We start from the raw sequence: 25310 nt of genomic DNA, 5'->3' as shown, positions 1-25310 counted from the left end.
GAAGAGATATTTGGACTGACCTGTAGCTGTTTGGGCTTCTTCAACTTCAGTTTCCCTGACTTGTAGCCTCCATACTTTTCAAACAGCGAAAAGAATCTAAAGACAACAGATGCAACATTGAATCTAAAGACAACAGATGCAACATTGAATCTAAAGACAACCGATGCAACATTGAATCTAAAGACAACAGATGCAACATTGAATCTAAAGACAACAGATGCAACATTGAATCTAAAGACAACCGATACAACATTGAATCTAAAGACAACCGATGCAACATTGAATCTAAAGACAACCGATGCAACATTGAATCTAAAGACAACCGATACAACATTGAATCTAAAGACAACAGATGCAACATTGAATCTAAAGACAACAGATGCGACATTGAATCTAAAGACAACAGATGCAACATTGAATCTAAAGACAACAGATGCAACATTGAATCTAAAGACAACAGATGCAACATTGAATCTGAAGACAACAGATGCAACATTGAATCTAAAGACAACCGATACAACATTGAAATGGAACAGGACTGGGGAAGGTGAATTACAAGTTGTATTTGTTATATGACAAACAGAAAATGAAGTCATTAATACATCAGTGTGTCAAAATTTGCCCACTCTGAATAGGGAGAGGGGGGTATTTGAGGTATATAGATATTTAATCAAATCAAATTGTATTTGTCACATGCGTCAAATACAACAGGTGTAGACCTTACAGTGAAATGCTTAAGACTCACAGAGGGTGTCTGACTTCCATTTTCATCTTCTGTTTGGGGGTGCGGTCTCCGTGGCGGATGACGGCGATGACACAGCGCAGCTCCATCCTGCGGGACATGTGACATTATGTTTATTGTATTCATCATTTATTATTGATCATCTCAATAGGATGAGGGCTTGAAAACCAATAGGCTGATGGAGATGGAAAGCAGTTCTATACCGGGTATCAAACTAGGTAATGTGCGGGACTCAGGACTGTGTTAGCCCAATGAGATGAAGCCTAGGAGTTAGATGTGAGAGCAAACAAGTCTTCAAGTCTCAAGAGAGGTTAGTCATCACGTGAGTATAGTTCACTAAACCACCTCAGACTACCTCTGGAAGAGATGAGGGTGGGACAGGAAGAAGAGGAGAGGAGGAAGAGAGGAGGAGGAAGAGAGGAGGAAGAGAGGGGGAGAAGAAGAGCGGAGGAGAGGGAGGAGGACTCACATGGTTCCTGAGGTGGTGGGGACTATGGGTATGTCCTCAGCCTCCAAGGGGATGGACCAGGGGATGTGGAACTGAGGGGCCAGCTCTCGCATCACCATGTTCCTGTGGAGGGAACAACCAATGGAGTGAGTTATAGCAGTATTTAGGTCCTACCAACCAATCGATTGTGAGCTAGAGTAATATTTACAGTCCCTTCGGAAAGTATTCAGACCTCGACTTTCCACATTGTTACATTACAGCCTTATTCTAAAATTGATTAAATAAATGACAATCCTCAGCAATCTACACACAATACCCCATAATGACAAAGCATAAACAGGTTTGTATAAATTTTTGCAAATTTATAAAAAAAGACAGAAATAAGTATTCAGACCCTTTGTTATGAGATTCGAAATTGAGCTCAGGTGCATCCTGTTTCAATTGATCATCCTTCAGATGTTTCTACAACTTGATTGGAGTACACAGGTGGTAGATTCAATTGATTGGACATGATTTGAAAAAGGCACACACCTGTCTATATAAGGTCCCACAGTTGACAGCGCATGTCAGAGCAAAAATCAATCCATGAGGTCAAAGGAATTGTCTGTAGAGCTACGAGACAGGATTGTATCGAGGCACAGATCTGGGGAAGGGCACCAAAATTTTTTGGCAGCATTGAAGGTCCCCGAGAACACAGTGGCCTCCATCATTCTTAAATGGAAGAAGTCTGGAACCACCAAGACTCTTCCTAGAGCTGGCCGCCTGGCCAAACTGAGCAATCGGGGGAGAAGGGCCTTGGTCAGGGAGGTGACCAAGAACCCGATGGTCACTGACAGAGCTCTAGAGTTCCTCTGTAGAGATGGCAGAACCTTCCAGAAGGACAACTATCTCTGCAGCACTCCACCAATCAGGCCTTTATGGTAGAGTGGCCAGACGGAAGTTACTCCTCAGTAAACTGCACATGACAGCCCGCTTGGAGTTTGCCAAAAGGGACCTAAAGACTCTCAGACCATGAGAAACAAGATTATCTAGTCTGATGAAACCAAGATTGAACTCTTTGGCCTGAATAACAAGCATCACGTCTGGAGGAAACCTGGCACCATCTCTACGGTGAAGCATGGTGGTGGCAGCATCAAGCGGTGGTGATGTTTTTCAGCGGCAGGGACTGGGAGACTAGTCAGGATCGAGGGAAATATGAACGGAGCAAAGTACAGAGAGATCCTTGATGAAAACCTGCTCCAGAGCGCTCAGGACCTGACTGGGGGCGAAGGTTCACCTTCCAACAGGACAACGACCCAAAGCACACAGCCAAGACAACGCAGGAGTGGCTTCGGGACATGTCTCTGAATGTCCTTGAGTGGCCCAGCCAGAGCCCAGACTCGAACATCTCTGGAGAGACCTGAAAATAGCTGTGCAGCAACCCTCCCCATCCAACCTGACAGAGCTTGAGAGGATCTGCAGAGAAGAATGGGAGAAACTCCCCAAATACAGGTGTGCCAAGCTTGTAGCGTCATACCCAAGAAGACTTGATGCTGTAATCACTGCCAAAGGTGCTTCAACAAAGTACTGAGTAAAGGGTCTGAATACTTATGTAAATGTAATATTTCAATTTTTATTTATTATTGTCATTATGAGGTATTGTGTGATGAGGAAAAAAACAAGGGGTCTGAATACTTTCCGAAGGCACTGTAAGTCCTACCAACCAATGGCGTGAGCTATAGCAGTGTTTAGGTCCTACCAACCAATGGCGTGAGCTATAGCATTGTTTAGGTCCTACCAACCAATGGCGTGAGCTATAGCAGTGTTTAGGTCCTACCAACCAATGGCGTGAGCTATAGCAGTGTTTAGGTCCTACCAACCAATGGCGTGAGCTATAGCAGTGTTTAGGTCCTACCAACCAATGAAGTGAGATATAGCAGTGTTTAGGTCCTACCAACCAATGGCGTGAGTTATAGCAGAGTTTGGATTCTAGCCAGTTCAAGGAATGAGTTGTGGCTAGAGACTTTTACTCTCAGTCAATGTACAGTATGGCTCTAGTTACCCAGCTGACCCCTGGGTGTCAACGTGGAAATCAGGGGTTGAACCAGGGACTGCAGTTGACAATTAGCCGGCTGGCTAAAACTGGCACTTTTCTAGTAATGTTGATTAATGTGCACTGTCCCAGTAAAACTAAATGTACTAAAGTAAAGTTAGGAACTGAGATGTAAGGATGATCGCTAGTTGAACCTTCAGCACGACAGCCTGCCTCACCTACCCCAAGACTTTGGCACAGTCATCATAGTACTTCATGGAGTTCTTCACAAAGCTGAAGCCGTTGACGTCACAGACGAAGGAGTGGCCGTTTGCTCTCAAGAGGTCGAAGCCACACACAGTTTGCTGGGAGTGAAAGAGAGTGTCAGTCAGACATTGAAACTGAACGTAGCCAATCAAGTCGAGTGCATCCCAACAGTCTAAAGAGATTTCCTCCCTTCATCTACTTTCATTCATCTGATAAGACGAGGTTGAGGAGAGGAAGCCTCTTCAGACTATGGGGATGCTCCGCGAGTTTAAGATGGCTTCAGGTTGATAAGACACACACAGAGTGGTCTGATTGGTTGAAAAGCCTCACCTTGAAGGCCAGGCAGACCTTGCGGGCCACCAGTTTCTCCATGGCGGTGAGCATGACAGGGTAGCGGATCTCCTTCCCCTCGCTGTCCCTCTCCACCTTCCCGTCCAGGGCTGGGGACTTCCTTGCCTCAGCATGGGCATAGTCAGGGCCCACTGTATACACCTGATATCATAGACACATCGTTAGGTCCCCAGTGTTCACCTGACATCATACCATAGACACATCGTCAGGTCCCCAGTGTTCACCTGACATCATACCATAGACACATCGTCAGGTCCCCAGTGTTCACCTGACATCATACCATAGACACATCGTCAGGTCCCCAGTGTTCACCTGACATCATACCATAGACACATCGTCAGGTTCCCAGTGTTCACCTGACATCATACCATAGACACATCGTCAGGTCCCCAGTGTTCACCTGACATCATACCATAGACATCGTCAGGTCCCCAGTGTTCACCTGACATCATACCATAGACATCGTCAGGTCCCCAGTGTTCACCTGACATCATACCATAGACATCGTCAGGTCCCCAGTGTTCCACTGACGTCATACCATAGACACATCGTCAGGTCCCCAGTGTTCACCTGACATCATACCATAGACACATCGTCAGGTCCCCAGTGTTCACCTGACATCATACCATAAACACATCGTCAGGTCCCCAGTGTTCACCTGACATCATACCATAAACACATCGTCAGGTCCCCAGTGTTCACCTGACATCATACCATAAACACATCGTCAGGTCCCCAGTGTTCACCTGACATCATACCATAAACACATCGTCAGGTCCCCAGTGTTCACCTGACATCATACCATAGACACATCGTCAGGTTCCCAGTGTTCACCTGACATCATACCATAAACACATCGTCAGGTCCCCAGTGTTCACCTGACATCATACCATAAACACATCGTCAGGTCCCCAGTGTTCACCTGACATCATACCATAAACACATCGTCAGGTTCCCAGTGTTCACCTGACATCATACCATAAACACATCGTCAGGTCCCCAGTGTTCACCTGACATCATACCATAAACACATCGTCAGGTCCCCAGTGTTCACCTGACATCATACCATAGACACATCGTCAGGTCCCCAGTGTTCACCTGACATCATACACACAGTCAGGTCCCCAGTAGTGATGAGGGGGGAGGGGGGACAATACCGTGACATATCGGGATATTATTTTTGACGATATATCGTATAGTTTATTATTATTATTTAGTATTATTTCCATGACTGATCAAAACTTGGTTTTCTCATGGCATCTATCGTGACCTTCCGCAGCATACATATGGTAAGCAATATGTTTGGAACATTGAATCGCAATACAAAAAAAAAAAATCACAGTATCTAATCGCAATACATATCGTATCGGCACCAAAGTATCGTGATAATATCATATCGTGAGGTCCTTAAAAATTCCCAGCCCTAGTCCCCCCAGTGTACACCCGATACAGTATTACAAATAAATGGAATGGAGCTAAGCACAGGCAAAATCCTAGAGGAAAACCTGGTTGTCTGCTTTCCACCAGACACTGGGAGATCAATTCACCTGTCAGCAGGACAATAACCTAAAACACAAGGCCAAATCTACACTGGAGCTGCTTACCAACCAGACAGTAAATGTACCTGAGTGGCCGAGTTAAAGTTTTGACATAAATCTCCTTGAAAATCTATGGCAAGACCTGAAAATGGTTGTTTAGCAATAATCAACAACCAATTTGACAGAGCTTGAAGAACTTTGAAAAGAATCAAAATGGGCAAATGTTACGCAATCCATGTGTGGAAAGCTCTTAGAGACTTACCGAGAAAGACTCCTGTAATCGCCGCCAAAGTTGATTGTAACATGTATTGACTCAGGGGTGTGAATACTTACGTAAATGAGATATTTCTGCATTTCATTTAAGAAATTTGCAAGCATTTCTAAAAACATGTTTTCACTTTGTCATTATGGGGTATTTTGTGTGTTGATGGGTGAGAAATAAAATATATTTAATCCATTTTGAATTCAGGCTATAACAACAAAATGTGGAATAAGTCAAGGGTATGAACACTTTCTGAAGGCACTGTATATGATGGTATGTATAATTAAACAGTATGTAAACATTATTAAAGTCACCAGTGGTCAATGATATATGTCCATAATGGTCAATGATATATGTCCATAATGGTCAATGATATATGTCCATAATGGTCAATGATATATGTCCATAGGGCAGCAGTCTCTAAGGTGCAGGGTTGAGTGGTGGTAGCCGGCTAGTAAGAGTGACTAAGGTTCAGGGCAGGGTACTGGGCAGAGGAGCCGAACCCACACCACCAGTAGTACATCCCTTACTCCGCTGAGACAGAAGCGTTTCATCCACCAAGTAATCATCAGTGCACAGTGTACACACACCCTCATCCTAAAGAAATTGACATGGTAACCTGATTTGACGACAAACAACTGATCTTCTCCTTTCCCCCTTCTGATAACCAGGTGGCGAATCGCATCTCTGCATGTCTGGCAGACATATCAGTATGGATGACGGATCACCACCTCAAGCTGAACCTTGGCAAGACGGAGCTGCTCTTCCTCCCGGGGAAGGACTGCCCGTTCCATGATCTCGCCATCACGGTTGACAACTCCGTTGTGTCCTCCTCCCAGAGTGCGAAGAGCCTTGGCGTGACCCTGGACAACACCCTGTCGTTCTCCGCTAACATCAAGGCGGTGACCCGATCCTGTAGGTTCATGCTCTACAACATTCGGAGAGTACGACCCTGCCTTACACAGGAAGCGGCACAAGTCCTAATCCAGGCACTTGTCATCTCCCGTCTGGATTACTGCAACTCGCTGTTGGCTGGGCTCTCTGCCTATGCCATTAAACCCCTACAACTCATTCAGAATGCCGCAGCCCGTCTGGTGTTCAACCTTCCCAAGTTCTCTCACATCACCCCGCTCCTCCGCACACTCCACTGGCTTCCAGTTGAAGCTCGCATCTGCTACAAGACCATGGTGCTTGCCTAAGGAGCTGTGAGGGGAACGGCACCTCCGTACCTTCAGGCTCTGATCAGTCCCTACACCCAAACGAGGGCATTGCGTTCATCCACCTCTGGCCTGCTGGCTCCCCTACCTCTGCGGAAGCACAGTTCCCGCTCAGCCCAGTCAAAACTGTTCGCTGCTCTGGCACCCCAATGGTGGAACAAGCTCCCTCACGACGCCAGGACAGCGGAGTCACTCACCACCTTCCGGAGACATTTGAAACCCCAACTCTTTAAGGAATACCTGGGATAGGATAAAGTAATCCTTCTAACCCCCCCCCCCAAAAAAAAATTTACATTGTAAAGTGGTTATCCCACTGGCTATAAGGTGAATGCACCAATTTGTAAGTCGCTCTGGATAAGAGCGTCTGCTAAATGACGTAAATGTAAAATGTAAATTTGCAAAAAATTCAAAAAACCTGTTTATATATACACACACACACACTGTATACAGTCCACCAACAAATTAACCTAAACATCAACAACAAAGACACACCATAAAGCCAAACACACAACCAGGCTCACACACACCAACTTAAGATGTTACCTTGACATCAGTGCCATCCGTTGGCATGAACTCCTCGTATATGTAGGAGCCAGTCTTCCTCACACAGCTCTCCGGGGAGTACACACTGCTGCGGCTCCCTATCTACAGGAGAGAGGGAATCACAAATAAGAGAGAGGGGACAATCAGACCTGGGTTCAAATAGTATTGACAGAGCGTTTGTTTGAGCCAGCTAGATGGGACAGGTTTGCACTTTTGGGACTATTCCATTTTTTTTTATTCTGTCAGGGAAAATCAATCAAGTGCAGCTAAAATATCTGAATAAGGTGTTGAAAGTTAAAAAAGATACTCATTTTATTTAACCTTTATTTAACTAGGCAAGTCAGTTAAGAACAAATTCTTATTTACAATGACGGCCTACCAAAAGGCAAAAGGCCTCCTGCGGGGACGGGGGCTGGGATGAAAAAATATTATATATATTTTAAACAGCTTGGAAAATTCCAGAAAATGATGTCATGGCTTTAGAAGCTTCTGATAAGCTAATTTATATAATTTGAGTCAATTGGAGGTGTATTACAACGCCTACCTTCAAACTCAGTGCGTCTTTGCTTGACATCATAGGAAAATCAGCCAAGACCTCAGAAAAAAAAGGGTAGACCTCCACAAGTCTGGTTCATCCTTGGGAGCAATTTCCAAATGCCTGAAGGTACCACGTTCATCTGTACAAACAATAGTATGCAAGTATAAACACCATGGGACCACGCAGCCGTCATACCGCTCAGGAAGGAGACACGTTCTGTCTCCTAGAGATGAACGTACTTTGGTGCGAAAAGTGCAAATCAATCCCAGAACAACAGCAAAGGACCTTGTGAAGATGCTGGAGGAAACAGGCACAAAAGTATCTAAATCCACAGTAAAATGAGTCCTATATCGACATAACCTGAAAGGCCGCTCAGCAAGGAAGAAGCCACTGCTCCAAAACCGCCATAAAAAAGCCAGACTATGGTTTGCAACTGCACATGGGGACAAAGATAGTACTTTTTGGAGAATTTGGCCTCTGGTCTGATGAAACAAAAATAGAACTGTTTGGCCATAATGACCATCGTAATGTTTGGAGGAAAAGGGGGGATGCTTGCAAGCCGAAGAACACCATCCCAACCGTGAAGCACGGGGGTGGCAGCATCATGCTGTGGGGGTGCTTTGCTTCAGGAGGGACTGGTGCACTTCACAAAATAGATGGCATCATGAGGAAGGAAAGTTATGTGGATATATTGAAGCAACATCTCAAGACATCAGTCAGGAAGTTAAAGCTTGGTCGCAAATGGGTCTTCCAAATGGACAATGACCCCAAGCATACTTCCAAAGTTGTGGCAAAATGGCTTAAGGCCAACAAAGTCAAGGTATTGGAGTGGCCATCACAAAGCCCTGAACTCAATCCTATAGAAAATCTGTGGGCAGAACTGAAAAAGCATGTGCGAGCAAGGAGGCCTACAAACCTGACTCAGTTACACCAGCTCTGTCAGGAGGAATGGGCCAAAATTCACCCAACTTATTGTGGGAAGCTTGTGGAAGGCTACCCGAAACGTTTGACCGAAATTAAACAATGTAAAGGCAATGCTACCAAATACTAATTGAGTGTATGTAAACTTCTGACCCGCTGGGAATGTGATGAAAGAAATAAAACCTGAAATTAATCATTCTCTCTACTGTTATTCTGACATTTCACATTCTTTAAATAAAGTGGTGATGATAACTGGAATTTTTTACTAGGATTAAATGTCAGGAATTGTGAAAAACTGAGTTTAAATGTATTTGGCTAAGGTGTATGTAAACTTCCGACTTCAACTGTATCTATAAATAGTAAAACCAGAGAAACTGAACATTTTGCAGTGCTCTCTTACTTTTTTCCAGAGCTGTTATATATATATATATATATGACCAAACACACATCACAACAAGAGAGACAACACAACACTACATAAAGAGAGACCTAAGACAACAACATAGCATGGCAGCAACACATGACATCACAGCATGGTAGCAACCCAACATGAAAACAACATGGTAGCAACACAACATGGTAGCAGCACAAGACATGCTACAAACATTATTGGGCACAGACAACAGCACAAAGGGCAAGAAGGTAGAGACAACAATACATCATGCGAAGCAGCCACAACGGTCAGTAAGAGTGTCCATGATTTGAGTCTTTGAATGAAGAGATGGAGATAAAACTGTCCAGTTTGAGTGTTTTTTGCAGCTTGTTCCAGTCGCTAGCTGCAGCGAACTGAAAAGAGGAACGACCCAGGGGTGTGTGTGCTTTGGGGACCTTTTAACAGAATGTGACTGGCAGAAAGGGTGTTGTATTTGTTAAGCGTGTATAGTTTCAGCCCATTCTGTACAGCATGGCTCCAAAAGCCTCCACCCATCCACTAGAACTCCAACAGCAGTTCCTATACAATAAAGCGTCTGACTCGTTTCAAGCAGACTGTTCCTCCCTAGTCCCTCAGTACCTTGCGGAAGAGTCTCTGGCTGCCCCCTCCAGCTGAGGTGGGGTAGTAGATGTAGACGTTGTGGTCCTCAGCACTCACAGGCTTCTCCACAAAGGGCTTGGGGAACACCTCCCCGTTCACCTCCACATGATCCTCCCCCTCCACCAGGTTACACTCTAGAAGGACACATCACCCAGCCAATCAGAGACAGGGCCTCGAAGCACACTTGAATTATGCCCCATTCAAATATGGCCCAATTCCTATCACCCCTACTCCTAGGCACTTTTTAGATCTGAAAGTATTGGGTAGGGGTTAGTGATACAGTAACAGCCTTCATCTTCATTAGTTTAGGCAGAATCTGATGTCTACAGAAAGTCTAGAAAATGTAAAGGAAGTCACTGTGCCACCGCAACACTTCCTCCCGATCTAGCTCATACTGAGACTCAAGCACATTGAACCGCACGGCTGAAGCGTTCTAACCAATCGCGCTATGGAAAAAGGCCCAATTCAGCAGTGCAAGAGGCTACACTTGTAATCTTGGCACCCACAACCAAATCTTGGTAGCATGCATGCCATCTAGCTAGCTAATTGATTTAATAGTACCAGTCTGTCGCAAGAGACAAGTTGTGTTTTAACGCCTACCTTCAGGTCTGTCTGGGTCTCGGGTTAACACAGCGTAACGAGGAAGATCAATGCCCTCCTCCAGCAAGATACGATACACCTCCCTCCTGAAGAGACATAATACAACGTTTATGACGGAACGAGTCAGTACACTTTTACAAAGTATGAGCAGGACAGGAATGACTGAGTGTTTACCATCATACCTGTCCTGTATATAGAACTGCATGTTCAGGTCATTGATGAGAAGTGGGTTTCTGAGTTTGGCGTACTCTACCGCTTTGTCCAATGGGAAACCTACACATCCACCCCCATACATACATTCATAAACACAAGCACAACCATGTAAATAAATACAGGAAATACATTTCTTAAACATGACATTATTTGTATAGAGCTAAACACGTTTCCATTCCCCCATGTACATTTCCTTTTTACTGATCTCTGTTCTAAGACCGGGCCAATATAAACCAGGTCAGATGTACACTATGACTAAACACTGGCAAGACAGGAATGACAGTGTGTGTGTGTGTGCATTCGGTATTTCCTTCATTCGTGCATACGCATGCTTAATGTAGAGATTTGTATGCACGTCTATTATAGACATGCATATACAGTATTCATCTGTATCTGTGCAATGTACATGTGAGAAAGCCAGTGCCTGATGCACTTAATAGTGTGCGGTGGTTGCACATACGTACGTTGGTTTGTACCTTTGGAGTGGAAGGAGACGAGGCAGTCACACAGGGGCCATTTGTCAACGGGCTGGTTGAGGATGACCTCCTCGGGGAAGATGACCACCGTGATGTACTCAAACTTGCACAGCCTTTCCATGATCTGGGTCATGGGCTTGGAATTGGACTTCTTCATCATGGAGCAGATGCCCACCACAATCTGCCTCTCTGGAGGCTGGGGGACCAGAGAGAAGGGGGGAAGTGGATGTAAAGTTCACCGTTTGTCATTTAGATGTACATGATGTGTTATAAGATTACTTGTGTGAGGTGAAGGCAAAGGCAAGTTTTTCCTGTCTTGTCATCTCTCCTCGCCTCCTTCTCAAAATCTATTGGAGGAGAAGGTCCAAGGAGACGGGATCTTGGATTCTGCTCCTCAAATGCGTTTTGACAAGGAGGTGAGGAGAGAGGAATCAAGGAAAGATGAAGAGCCTCTTTCTCTCTGCTTCCTTGTACACACCGAGTCATAATCCTCGTCCTCCTCCTCTCCTTTTCGCATCTCTCCCTCGTTCTTCATTCCTCCTCCTTCTGAGCCTCGGTGGTCTTCATCGACACAGCCAACCACAAACGTGGGGTTCCCACTCCGGTCCCGCCCCTCTCCTCTAGCCTCTGACATCACAGAGTGGGGACGTCACTGGAAGTTCAGCAGCATCGTTGCGTGCCAGTACACAGGTTAGAGCATCCTACTGAGGACTCCACTCTGGGTACAAAATGGACACCTGGCACTGACAATGCTTTTTTAATTGCCCCTCAGGGGTTGATATAGGTGTATAAAATGTAATTGAATTGAGTTGGGTGAGGGAAATCCTCAGGAGGGTGGGGACAGAGCGGTTTAAGAGCAGCAGGTTTACATAGAGGAGAGTGCTGAGGTAGTAATTAGAGGGGAGGGTTTATGGGTTAGTCAGGGGTGAGGTAATGGGGGTCAGGGTTGAGGTAGGTAGGTAGAGGACAGAGTCCGGGTTGCTAAGGTTGGGGGAGGAGTACCCTCCCTGTGTCAGGAGAACGGTCTCATCCCGCAAAGTGGCATCGCTCTGGGCTTAGGGCGATGAGATGAGATGACTGGTTCACAAAGGTTCCTCCACAGTCTCACCACCAGTTACCACCTACAGAGGACAACACAGAAAGAAAGACTGAGAAACAGACCAACCCTGAGAGACAGAGTTCAGTGCCTGTGAAGAAGTCAGCATGCTGTCTAATAATGCTGCCTCATCTCTCCAACTAACTCAGCTCTACTCATCTGCTGGGTGTCGTACCACTGTTTGGAGTTGCTATGGCCACATGCCATGAAGAGCATAAATAAAAAACTGTCCTTATTGTGTCCTGTGATATACAGTCGTTTCGTTAAAGTCTTAGTCCATCCTTATTTTCCTGTGATATACAGTCGTTTCGTTAAAGTCTTAGTCCATCCTTATTTTCTAGCCGAAATCACATAGCCTCATTGCAAAGACATTGTTTTGTTAAAACCAGATGAAATCCCCAAACAGTGAGCAAATGTCAATTGACAAAAACATCATTTTATATGCAAATTAGCCATAGCAATTTCCAACTGATTATGATAGAGCGCGTCACATATGTGCAGTGCGGTGTTGCCTTGGGCCATTACGCTTCTCTATTTTACAAATGATTTGCCACTGGTCTTACACAAAGCTAGAATGACAATGTATGCGGATGACTCCACACACTACATGTCTGTACCCAAAGCCAGTGAGCTCACTGAAATTCTAAATAAGGAGTCACAGTCAGTATCAGAATGGCTGATTAATAATAAACTGGTCTTAAATACAGCTCAAAACTTAAAGCATTATATTTGGTTCAAAACATTTTGTAAGACCTAAACGTCAACTGGAGTTATGCATAAAGGTTGTGACCATTAAGCAAGTTGAGGAAGCTAAACTCAAAAAGGTATAACGTTGGATGGTTAGTTATTGAGAGTAGGACGGTATGACGATATTAAAATCTGGAAACCGCCCAACCCTACTCCACACTGCCCTTTCCCTTCTGGACAAAAGGAACATCTACGACAGAATGCTGCTCATTGACTACAGCTCAGCGTTCAACACCATAGTGCCCTCCAAGCTCATCACTAAGCTAAGGACTCTGGAATTCCTGATGGGCCGAGGGTAGGCAACACATCTGCCATGCTGACCCTCAACACGAGGGCCCCCCCATGGGTGTGTGTTCAGTCCCCTCCTGTACACCCTGTTCACCCATGACTGCATGGCTGCGCACGACTCCAACACCATCATTAAGTTTGCCGACAATGATGAGACAGCCTACAGGAAGGAGTTCAGATACTTGGCAGTGTGGTGCCAGGACAACAACCTCTCCCTCAACGTCACCAAGACAAAGGAGCTGACTACAGGAAACGGAGGGCCGAACACCCCCCCCATCCACGTCGACGGGGCTGTAATGGAGCAGGTCGAGAGCTTCAAATTTCCACATCAATAAGGAATTATCATAGTCCACACACCAACACAGCCGTGAAGAGGGCATGACAACGCCTCTTCCCCCTCAAGAGGCTGAAAGGATTTGGCATGGGCCTTCAGATCCTCAAAAAGTTCTACAGCCGCACCATTGAGAGCATCTTGACTGGCTGCATCACCACTTGGTATGGCAACTACTTGGCATCCAAACCGCAAGGCGCTACAGAGGGTAGTGCGTACGGCCCAGTACATCACTAAAAATTGTCAAAGACTACAGCCACCCAAGTCATAGACTGTTCTTTCTGCTACTGCACAGCAAGTGGTACCGATGCACCAAGTCTGGAACCAACAGGACCCTAAACAGCTTCTACCCCCAAGCCATAAGAATCTTAAATACATTGAGTATATAAAACATTAGGAACACCCCCCGTTTTATGTGTATTTATTCTTTGTGTTATTATATTTCTCTCTGTATTGTTGGGAAGGGCCCGTAAGTAAGCATTTCGCTGTTAGTCTACACGTGTTGGTTACGAAGCATGTGACAAATAAAATTTGATCTGATTTGAAACAAAACCAACTCCTTTCATGACATACTATATCATGCTATAGCATGCTAGCTAAAACCACATGCTCCTGCCCACACATAACGCGTGACCACTGGTAACCCTGGTCCCCAGAATAGCATGCCCTCCTTTCAGGGAGTTGAAAGGGGAAACCGGCATAAGAGGGGTGGGGGTGACGGGGTAGAGAAAGTATCGGGTGCGGAGGCCTACACTAGTAACGCTACCCAAACATAACTCATCGCTCTCCTCTAAGGCGTTGACACCGACAGGCCGCACTAAACCAAGTGGAAGCCCATCACGGACACCCGAGGACAGGAGATAAACAAACTCATAAATACATAGATACAACGACAGTGTGAAGACACTCGACACCGCCATTCTCTAAGACACACAGTAGTAAGGCTATCCGGCCTTGAGTGACTGGGGGAGATAGGACTACTGGGTTGAGGATGAGGAGATTAGTGAGTCCTAGGTACTGTAATGCTGGCCTCTTCCATTTCCTTTAATAATTGATGGCTAATGTATGATGGTTGAACACCTAGTGTTGATGGTTGAACAACTAGTGATGGTTGTCTTTCAATCTGGTAGATTACTGATATTACTGTTATATTCTATTATGAAGTTATACCCTTCAAGAATCAATGGGTATACATCATTAATTTAAAAAGTACAAAAATGGGATGTAGCAACTGCAGATTGCCACTTTAAAGTATTAGGAGTTTGTGTCATCGTCGGTCTGCCTGTGTCTGTCCTAAGTTTATTTAGTAAATATTTTCTTAACTCTTTCTTTAACTGAATTGTTGGTTAAGGGCTTGCAAGTACCTGTTGTATTCGACGCATGTAACAAATACATTTTGATTTGATGTCTGTGTGTCTGCCTGCCTGTGTCGGTCGTTATGTCTGTGTCTGCCTGCCTGTGTCGGTCGTTATGTCTGTGTCTGCCTGCCTGTGTCGGTCGTTATGTCTGTGTCTGCCTGCCTGTGTCGGTCGTTATGTCTGTGTCTGCCTGCCTGTGTCGGGTCGTTATGTCTGTGTCTGCCTGCCTGTGTCGGTCGTTATGTCTGTGTCTGCCTGCCTGTGTCGGTCGTTATGTCTGTGTCTGCCTGCCTGTGTCGGTCGTTATGTCTGTGTCTGCCTGCCTGTGTCGGTCGTTATGTCTGTGTCTGCCTGCCTGTGTCGGTCGTTATGTCTGTGTCTGCCTGCCTGTGTCGGTCGTTATGTCTGTGTCTGCCTGCCTGTGTCGGTCGTTATGTCTGTGTCTGCCTGCCTGTGTCGGGTCGTTATGTCTGTGTCTGCCTGCCTGTGTCGGTCGTTATGTCTGTGTCTGCCTGCCTGTGTCGGTCGTTATGTCTGTGTCTGCCTGCCTGTGTCGGTCGTTATGTCTGTGTCTGCCTGCCTGTGTCGGTCGTTATGTCTGTGTCTGCCTGCCTGTGTCGGTCGTTATGTCTGTGTCTGCCTGCCTGTGTCGGTCGTTATGTCTGTGTCTGCCTGCCTGTGTCGGTCGTTATGTCTGTGTCTGCCTGCCTGTGTCGGTCGTTATGTCTGTGTCTGCCTGCCTGTGTCGGTCGTTATGTCTGTGTCTGCCTGCCTGTGTCGGTCGTTATGTCTGTGTCTGCCTGCCTGTGTCGGTCGTTATGTCTGTGTCTGCCTGCCTGTGTCGGTCGTTATGTCTGTGTCTGCCTGCCTGTGTCGGTCGTTATGTCTGTGTCTGCCTGCCTGTGTCGGTCGTTATGTCTGTGTCTGCCTGCCTGTGTCGGTCGTTATGTCTGTGTCTGCCTGCCTGTGTCGGTCGTTATGTCTGTGTCTGCCTGCCTGTGTCGGTCGTTATGTCTGTGTCTGTCTGCCTGTGTCGGTCGTTATGTCTGTGTCTGTCTGCCTGTGTCGGTCGTTATGTCTGTGTCTGCCTGCCTGTGTCGGTCGTTATGTCTGTGTCTGCCTGCCTGTGTCGGTCGTTATGTCTGTGTCTGTCTGCCTGTGTCGGTCGTTATGTCTGTGTCTGTCTGCCTGTGTCGGTCGTTATGTCTGTGTCTGTCTGCCTGTGTCGGTCGTTATGTCTGTGTCTGTCTGCCTGTGTCGGGTCGTTATGTCTGTGTCTGTCTGCCTGTGTCGGTCGTTATGTCTGTGTCTGCCTGCCTGTGTCGGTCGTTATGTCTGTGTCTGCCTGCCTGTGTCGGTCGTTATGTCTGTGTCTGTCTGCCTGTGTCGGTCGTCATGTCTGTGTCTGCCTGCCTGTGTCGGTCGTTATGTCTGTGTCTGCCTGCCTGTGTCGGTCGTTATGTCTGTGTCTGCCTGCCTGTGTCGGTCGTCATGTCTGTGTCTGCCTGCCTGTGTCGGTCGTTATGTCTGTGTCTGCCTGCCTGTGTCGGTCGTTATGTCTGTGTCTGTCTGCCTGTGTCGGTCGTTATGTCTGTGTCTGTCTGCCTGTGTCGGTCGTTATGTCTGTGTCTGCCTGCCTGTGTCGGTCGTTATGTCTGTGTCTGCCTGCCTGTGTCGGTCGTTATGTCTGTGTCTGTCTGCCTGTGTCGGTCGTTATGTCTGTGTCTGTCTGCCTGTGTCGGTCGTTATGTCTGTTTCTGTCTGCCTGTGTCGGTCGTTATGTCTGTTTCTGTCTGCCTGTGTCGGTCGTTATGTCTGTGTCTGTCTGCCTGTGTCGGTCGTTATGTCTGTGTCTGTCTGCCTGTGTCGGTCGTTATGTCTGTGTCTGTCTGCCTGTGTCGGTCGTTATGTCTGTGTCTGTCTGCCTGTGTCGGTCGTTATGTCTGTGTCTGTCTGCCTGTGTCGGTCGTTATGTCTGTGTCTGTCTGCCTGTGTCGGTCGTTATGTCTGTGTCTGTCTGCCTGTGTCGGTCGTTATGTCTGTGTCTGTCTGCCTGTGTCGGTCGTTATGTCTGTGTCTGTCTGCCTGTGTCGGTCGTTATGTCTGTGTCTGTCTGCCTGTGTCGGTCGTTATGTCTGTGTCTGTCTGCACAACACTCCTTGTTTCTAGTCTCCAACCTTCCGTTCCTTGCTGAGCCTCATTCATCCCTTTACCTCGCCATACATTTCTCTTCTTCCTTCATTAAAAGGCACGACGTCCTCCGACGCCTACGACTAATAAACCAAAGGGCTAATAGAACAAGTCCCCATCTCCCTCTGGCATTGACCGACCCACTGGCTGTCTGGCAGTCAGTCACCTCCGCCACCCAAAGTGTGACGACCCCAATAAAGGCTTTTAACCTTTGAGACGGTATCCTGTAGAAAGGCCTTGCTTCCACCAATGTTTATGATTAGGGTGGGATCATCAATTGAGCTCTCAGAAAGGCACTCACCATCACACTCACTGATAACAGGCCCAATGACCAGTGGCGGCTGCTGATTGGCTGAATACACGGGGAGTGAGGTGGCTGGAGTTGTCAACAAAGCAGCATGAAAAAAATATGATGGCAAGTTTTCGAACTAGCTGTAATTTTTTGGAGAACATATATAAAGTGATCTGTGCATTTGAACAACAGCATAAATACACATTTCAATTTTGCATGTCAAAACCCGAATGACAAAACCCGAAAACACTGCTGCACATTCTGCCACTGATTAGATTATACTATGTAGAATGAGCTGTCAGCTCATGAATGAACGAGTGCACCAGGGAGAACGCAACAAGCACGCAGATACAATAAGTGAAAACACATTATCTAACTGGGGATAGCTAGCTAACAATGTCACAAAGCATGATGCGCTAGCCAAATTTCATTCTGAAATAACTTCATATTTCTGAGTTAGTCAGATATTAGTTTAGAAAGACTTGAAATTGGCATGGGAGCTAACTAGTTAGCAAACTACCAGCTAGCTGCTTATCAACAGAAGATAACTGGTCAATTTGACCAACAACAACAAACGTCGACCAAACTATTTCTTAATGTTTCTCAAAATTACTGCAGTTGGCTAATTCATTTGATTATGCTTTGTGATACACCTGGTTTTATGCTGTTTTAGTCCACACAACGTGTCGCCCCGTTGCCTAGCTACAGTAGAACCTGATGAACAACATTGGTGGGGAACAATAAAATTGGCCAGCCACCATCATGCTTTTTTTAACCTACCAGATCTGCGATGAGGTTCTAGCTAGTGTATCCTTCTGTCCTTCGACTCGTGTTGGATATGTATATCCGGATTATAAGGTCCCAGGCTCCCATGACTATTATGATTATTTATTTACAAGTTAATTACAATTAGCTTTTTGCTTTAGCACCATCTGTACCTGATAGAGCAGATCTAGTGTCATGTGCAGAAGTAAGCAGTCTGTTGCGAGAGACTCATTGGGAGGAAGACTAGAGCATACCCAGAAGTTCTGACTGAACGTACATTTGAGCATCCCAGGACAGTCCATTTACTTTGTGATGTTATAATTTATGCCATGAAATCCTGCCATTTCCTTGAGGCAGTTCTCCTTCCTAGCGAATAGCTGGCAAAACAGTCCAAGCAATGTCCGCACGGCCTATGCGTCCGCGGAGGTAGAGCTGCAGCTGCAGCCAGTCACTGAGGGGTAGAGTAGTAAGTAACTGCACAGCTTGTTTACAACTAAATATATATTTTTACAGGATACACATTTACCGCACTTTTATGAGCATTTAAAACATAATTCAACAATTTTTTCGGGGGCCGCCACTGCCATTGACACAGAAAACTGTCTGTGCAAATAGAGGAGCAATATGCTGTCCATTAACCTCTACGGGACGGCTGAGCTAATGTGCGCTAATGTGATTAGCATGACTGTTGTAAGTAACAGCAAACTTTCCAGGACATAGACATGTCTTATATGGGCAGAAAGCTTAGATTCGTGTTAATCTAACTGCACTGTCCAATTTACAGTAGCTATTACAGTGAAAAAAAATACCATGTTATTGTTTGAGGAGAGTGAACAACAACAAACAACTTATCATGGCAACTGGTTTGATATATTCACCACTGAAGGTAAATAATGTACTTACATTCAGTAAACTTGCTCTGATTTGTCATCCTGAGGGTCCCAGAGATAAAATGTAGCATAGTTTTGTTTGATAAAATCAATTTCTATATTCAAATATAGGAACTGGGTTCTACAGTTTGAACCCCTGCTGTCTGATGTGTGAAAGTTTGTGTATAAGCTAATGATCCATCATGTATGACATTCCTGGGAGTGTGTAAAATTACAAAAATGATATGGTAATACAGAAATGTATGTTCTCTATAGTTATGTACTTGAAAATGTATCAATTGACCAATTCGGCACATTTGGGCAGACTTTGTGGTCCTCTGTAGCTCAATTGGTAGAGCATGGCACTTGTAACGCCAGGGTAGTGGGTTCGAACCCCGGGACCACCCATACGTAAAAATGTATGCACACATGACTGTAAGTCGCTTTGGATAAAAGCGTCTGCTAAATGGCATATTATTATTATATTATTTATACAAAACAGTCCAGTATTGCAATGCTTCACTGGATCAATCTGAAACTTTGCACACATATTGTGGCCTTTCTCTTGCATTTCAAAGATGGAACAAAAATAATAATAGAAAACGCATGTTTTTTGTTTGTATTATCTTTTACCAGATCTAATGTGTTATATTCTCCTACATTAATTTCACGTCGACAAACTTCAAAGTGTTTCCTTTCAAATGGTATCAAGAATACGCATATCTTCGCTTCAGGTCCTGCGCTACAGGCAGTTAGATTTGGTATGTCATTTTAGGCGAAAATTGAAGAAAAAAAAGGGGTTAGATCCTTAAGAGGTTAAGGGTGTTTCATTTCTAAAGGGATTGAAGTAGACTGCAAAGACCGGCACAGTCAGAGTATTGTTGTCTGCCACTTGCCATTTACTTGTGCTGATTGACAGCAGCATAGATGCAAAGTAGGCCATCATATGACTAGTTAGTCATACAGACTAACAGTTATTATCAGAACACTGAGACGTCATACAGCCTAACAGTTATTATCAGAACACTGAGACGTCATACAGCCTAACTGTTATTATCAGAACACTGAGACGTCATACAGCCTAACTGTTATTATCAGAACACTGAGACGTCATACAGCCTAACTGTTATTATCAGAACACTGAGACTTCATACAGCCTAACTGTTATTATCAGAATAGACGTCATACAGCCTAACAGTTATTATCAGAACACAGACGTCATACAGCCTAACAGTTATTATCAGAACAGACTTCATACAGCCTAACAGTTATCATCAGAACACTGAGACGTCATACAGCCTAACAGTTATCATCAGAACACTGAGACGTCATACAGCCTAACTGTTATTATCGGAATAGACTTCATACAGCCTAACTGTTATTATCAGAACACTGAGACGTCATACAGCCTAACAGTTATTATCGGAACAGACTTCATACAGCCTAACAGTTATCATCAGAACACTGAGACGTCATACAGCCTAACAGTTATCATCAGAACACTGAGACGTCATACAGCCTAACAGTTATCATCAGAACACTGAGACGTCATACAGCCTAACAGTTATTATCAGAACACTGAGACGTCATACAGCCTAACAGTTATCAGAACACTGAGACTTCATACAGCCTAACAGTTATTATCAGAACACTGAGACGTCATACAGCCTAACAGTTATTATCAGAACACTGAGACTTCATACAGCCTAACAGTTATCATCAGAACACTGAGACGTCATACAGCCTAACAGTTATTATCAGAACACTGAGACGTCATACAGCCTAACAGTTATTATCAGAACACTGAGACTTCATACAGCCTAACAGTTATTATCAGAACACTGAGACGTCATACAGCCTAACAGTTATTATCAGAACACTGAGACGTCATACAGCCTAACAGTTACCATCAGAACACTGAGACTTCATACAGCCTAACAGTTATTATCAGAACACTGAGACGTCATACAGCCTAACAGTTATCATCAGAACACTGAGACTTCATACAGCCTAACAGTTATTTTCAGAACACTGAGACTGAAGCGAGACTGTCTTTACTCTGCACAGGCGATTAATTAATTAATTATTTTTATATTAAAAAATTGGAGGACCCGCCAATGCTAAATCTTTAACAAAACTGTTGATCATTATGCCAATACCTCATTCCCCCCCTGGCCACCCACCACAAAAATAGCCTAAGCCCCCTAGTCTCCATACACCAACACTCCTTGACCCAGATGATATCTACAGCACAGACAATACTCAAGGTTTTGAGGAATGCATGACAAATGCTTACAGTATGGTGAGGAATGCATGACAAATGCTTACTGTACAAGCATATAAAGATGTCCCAATCATTATCGCTACATGCCTACAAATACCAGCAATATTGAACAAGATATACCAATCTGTGCTAGTGAGTGTTGAGCGCATTCAGTGTAGCTCAGCCATACAGCCAAGGGTTAATCCACCTGCAGTGTTTTATATACCCTCTATGCCTCTCTGCCAGGGTAAAGAAGGACCAGAGCACTGCAGGAAGCAGCTGTTTAGTCGAGAGGCATGTGAATTCTGACAATGCCTTAAAATGTGAACCCTCCGTTGGTAGAGACCAAGCATGAATGTGTCAAAGGTGAGCTAGTAAAAAAGTGAGCAGAGAAAGACGTCAGAGGTGTGTCAAGATGTGGGCAGTCCTTGTCCACAGGGCCCGCATACAGTACCTTGAGCAGAAGACAAGGCAACGTATGGAAACGTCACCTCGAGTGAGCCAACTTTACCTATGCCACCCGAGACATTGTACAAGGTGGGAGGACGCCCACTGACATCCCATTTTGCACTTCTTGGAACTATGCCAGTTGAAGTGCGGTCTTCGGAACCCTCTATTAACTATTAGACATTTGTTTTCCTTGACCCTCTTACGGTTAGAGTAAATTTGACATTTTGTAACACATCTGAGTGGTTAGTTATGAAGCTCTAGGCAACCAACCTGAGAGTTGGTGACCCAGCTGCATTACACAAGGGGAAAGCAAGGCAATTGTCAAACAATGAAACAGAAGTCAAAATCATCACAACTGACTGATTGCTAACATTACCATACATCACTTTAGTTTGGGGGGGTAGCTGTCTAAACTCCACGGTGAAGGAAGTTTGATGAACTCCAGTATGTGAGTGGAGTTGAGTGGTTGTAAATCCCACTCATAGCTCATGGATCAGTGCTTGCGCATCACTCCGCTGCTCCACGTTCTTTTCCAACTGCTCTGCTAAAAATCACTCCGAGCTCACAGGGAGAAAAAAAAACTGCCGCTCCAAATTCGCTCCATTCATTAAAATCACAATTTAACCAACACCCATCTATTTTTCTGACTACCTGGACCTACTATTTGGTTTTGAAGTATTGAAACGGAATGAAAAGTCTTTGAATAAACATGAAAAGGTGAAAGTAAGAAGCGAACATAATTTCAAATAGGCTACATGTCATATTAAACAGCAAATAAACACTCTAAATAGGTCAGGAGCCAGACAGGGAGCCTAAGAAGGAAGGAAAATTAATTATTTAGGCTATATTATAGCCTACAAAGAAATGCGTTGTGAAGCGAGTGCGACACACTAGGCTGGTTGGGACATAAAGCTCTCAGCATTTAAACAACATTTCCTTGTATAGATAATATAACAAAAATGAACAAACATTTTAAGAGATCTGCTTTTTAAAAATAAATACTTTACTACAATAACACTTAAATTAGCTACCCACCTCGTTCCTTTCTTGTAGCATGTGCACGTAGTAACTACACCATCATGCTTTCGGGATACCGGTCTTTTCAGATAATGATTATTTAGTTGCGGACACTACATCCCCGCACTCCCCCCTCTTGCTCTTGGTCCTCATCTTTGTAAGTCACCTTGATTTTGCACATGTGTCTTATCAGTTTCTTTATAAAAAAAACTATTTAGCAAACCCCATGACAGTAGCTAAAGCAATAGCAGCACACAAATGCATGCTGGGCCGGCATGACCTGAGCGCTACTGGATCGGGCATGAAGGCCAATGCTTCAGCCTTTGGGAATTTCGTTCCGACCTCCAGTCAAATTGGGCATGCTCAGCTACTCGCTCCAGCTCCACTCCGATACTCCACCAATGGAGTGGAGCAAAGACCAGGCTTTTGTGGAATTCAGCTCCAACTACATGGATTCGCCCAAGGTCAACACTTCAAAAACATTTTTACCTTTGTTTTAACCTCTGTATATGTGTGCCTTTGTTTGTTGAAATCCATACTTTTTCAATAAACGTTAATCAAATACAACCACCGACTGTTTGCTCATTGCTGTTGCTTTAAGATGCCAACTCAGCGCAAGTGGCGTGTGCCAATTGAATCTCAACATGGAAACAGTTGGTGGTTGTATTTGATTAACGTTTAATGAAAAAGTGTGGATTTTAGCAAATGAAAAAAGGCACACAACTACAGAGAACAAAAGTATTGACCTTGGGCGAATTGATGTAGTATGAGCTGAATTCCACAAATCCTGTAATCATTATGCCATTCTGTTGCAAACAGTTTACTCGAAACGATCGTTTCTATTGGACAAATTCAGGTAGTTCCCTTCCCGTTTCGTTCTGTTTGCTCCTGTTTGGTTCTTAAATGGTAAACAGTTTCCGCAATGAATACACCCCTGGGGCAATTGTTGTAAAACGTTTATTAAACAGAAGCAAACGGAACGCAACAGGGAGGGACCTACCTGAATGTGTCCAATATAAACTCTCGTTTTGCTCCGTTTGGTTCATAAACGGTAAACGGTTTCCGTAATGGAAATACGCCTACTCCGCTCCACTCCGTTGGAGTTCATCAGAAACTTTCTTCACCATGGAGTTGAGTTTAGTCAGCTGTGTTTCTTTTGGGAACAAGCTTTGGAACCTGTCTGTCACGAATGGTTCGTGTGTATTCATGTCAAGAAGAGTGACAATTTTCAATGTTCTTGCTGCCGGGCGCGAACTGCGTGTACACTGTAACAACCTTGCCCCCATGCCAAGGTGTTTAGTGTGCAAATAAATAGTTACAACGTAGCCCACTTCGCTAGTCAACTTTACCTTACAGCCAACACACTGCAGTGACAATAAAGAATGGTAATGAGTGTTGCAGTGTTAAAATAAAGTTACGTACCGCTAAATATTAACCAGCTGTCAACTTCCTTGTCCCTTGGGTAGTTGTTTTGTCGTGCACGCGCGAACGGTGACCTCCGGGGGCTTCCTCTTTCCTTTGAAGTAGGATTTTGTCCTTTAAAATCAAAGGGCTTGGTCACTGCCATCTACCGTCTGGAGTGTGTGGAAACATGACATTGATTGAAAATCAATTTGTGTTTCTGATCATGAGCTGACACTGCTATCATAAGTATATAGAAACAAATGATTTACAATGTTTGAAATGATTACGTTCTTGGTATGTTTATTCTATTTAAAAGGAGAGTTCTGCTACCTATTATCCATTTGACAGGCTAGGGATATGAAATCCTGGGGAGGGTGTCTTTGACAAGCATTCGATTTACAATGTTGCCTTTGTAAATAAAAATACAAATAAATGACAAGAAAAACCTCTTAGGCTGAAAGATTGGTACAGACCACAGGTTGGTAGGACTCAATTGATTGAAAAGCCATAATCTTCTCTCATCGGTAAAAACAAAACAGCAAAATCAAATGTCACAACATACAAATTCCACTCAGTGTAAAAGAGTTCACAGAGAAACAGTATTGTTGTGTCAACCTGAAAAATAAACATTCTACCTACACTGAAAAAAATGAAGCTTTTAAGGTTCCTTGGAGAACTCTTGCCCGATAACCTTTGAGTTAAGTGGGGGGTTCTTGCCATGGCATTTACATTTTAGTAATTTAGCAGACGCTCTTATCCAGAGAGACTTACAGGAGCAATTAGGGTTAAGTGCCTTGCTCAAGGGCACATCGACAGATTCTTTCACCTAGCTCGGCTTAACCACTAAGCTACCTGCCGCCCCAATCTAGGGTTCTTTAGAATTCTGAAAGGTTATTGAAATGTATCCCTTTCATAGCACACAGCAAATTGGCCAGCATTCAGTGTCACATTTCTAGTGTTGATTCAGGAGTTAAATTAACACTAAAGAGTTTTACATTTGACATTTTAGTCATTTGCAGATGCTCTTATCCTGGGCGACTTACATTTAGTGCATTCATCTTAAGATAGCTAGGTGGAACA

At 44.5% G+C, this 25310-nt stretch overlaps 1 protein-coding gene across 3 annotated transcripts in view; it reads right to left on the bottom strand.

The window, feature by feature from the left end:
- LOC121540808 (inositol hexakisphosphate and diphosphoinositol-pentakisphosphate kinase 2) overlaps nucleotides 1-24328 on the bottom strand; it is a 55237-nt gene extending 30909 nt beyond the window's left edge. For 2 of the 3 annotated variants that reach the window (XM_041849917.2, XM_041849914.2), the window contains exons 1-12: nucleotides 24249-24328; nucleotides 11639-12281; nucleotides 11149-11356; nucleotides 10654-10744; nucleotides 10472-10557; nucleotides 9851-10005; nucleotides 7380-7481; nucleotides 3799-3960; nucleotides 3445-3566; nucleotides 1212-1313; nucleotides 746-832; nucleotides 21-96 (exon numbers count right to left, since the gene is read on the bottom strand). In XM_041849917.2, the coding sequence (XP_041705851.2) occupies nucleotides 21-96; nucleotides 746-832; nucleotides 1212-1313; nucleotides 3445-3566; nucleotides 3799-3960; nucleotides 7380-7481; nucleotides 9851-10005; nucleotides 10472-10557; nucleotides 10654-10744; nucleotides 11149-11356; nucleotides 11639-11794 (1347 nt within the window). In that variant the 5' untranslated portion in view covers nucleotides 11795-12281; nucleotides 24249-24328. The remainder of the gene's footprint in view (nucleotides 1-20; nucleotides 97-745; nucleotides 833-1211; nucleotides 1314-3444; nucleotides 3567-3798; nucleotides 3961-7379; nucleotides 7482-9850; nucleotides 10006-10471; nucleotides 10558-10653; nucleotides 10745-11148; nucleotides 11357-11638; nucleotides 12282-24248) is intronic. The other variant, XM_045207875.1, reaches the window with a different exon arrangement.
- Nucleotides 24329-25310: the final 982 nt, after the last annotated feature.

Source organism: Coregonus clupeaformis, chromosome 26 (assembly GCF_020615455.1).
Source record: "Coregonus clupeaformis isolate EN_2021a chromosome 26, ASM2061545v1, whole genome shotgun sequence".
Lineage (NCBI taxonomy): Eukaryota > Metazoa > Chordata > Actinopteri > Salmoniformes > Salmonidae > Coregonus > Coregonus clupeaformis.
The sequence above is the reverse complement of the archived record's forward strand: the minus strand, read 5'-3'. Positions and strand labels throughout refer to the sequence as shown.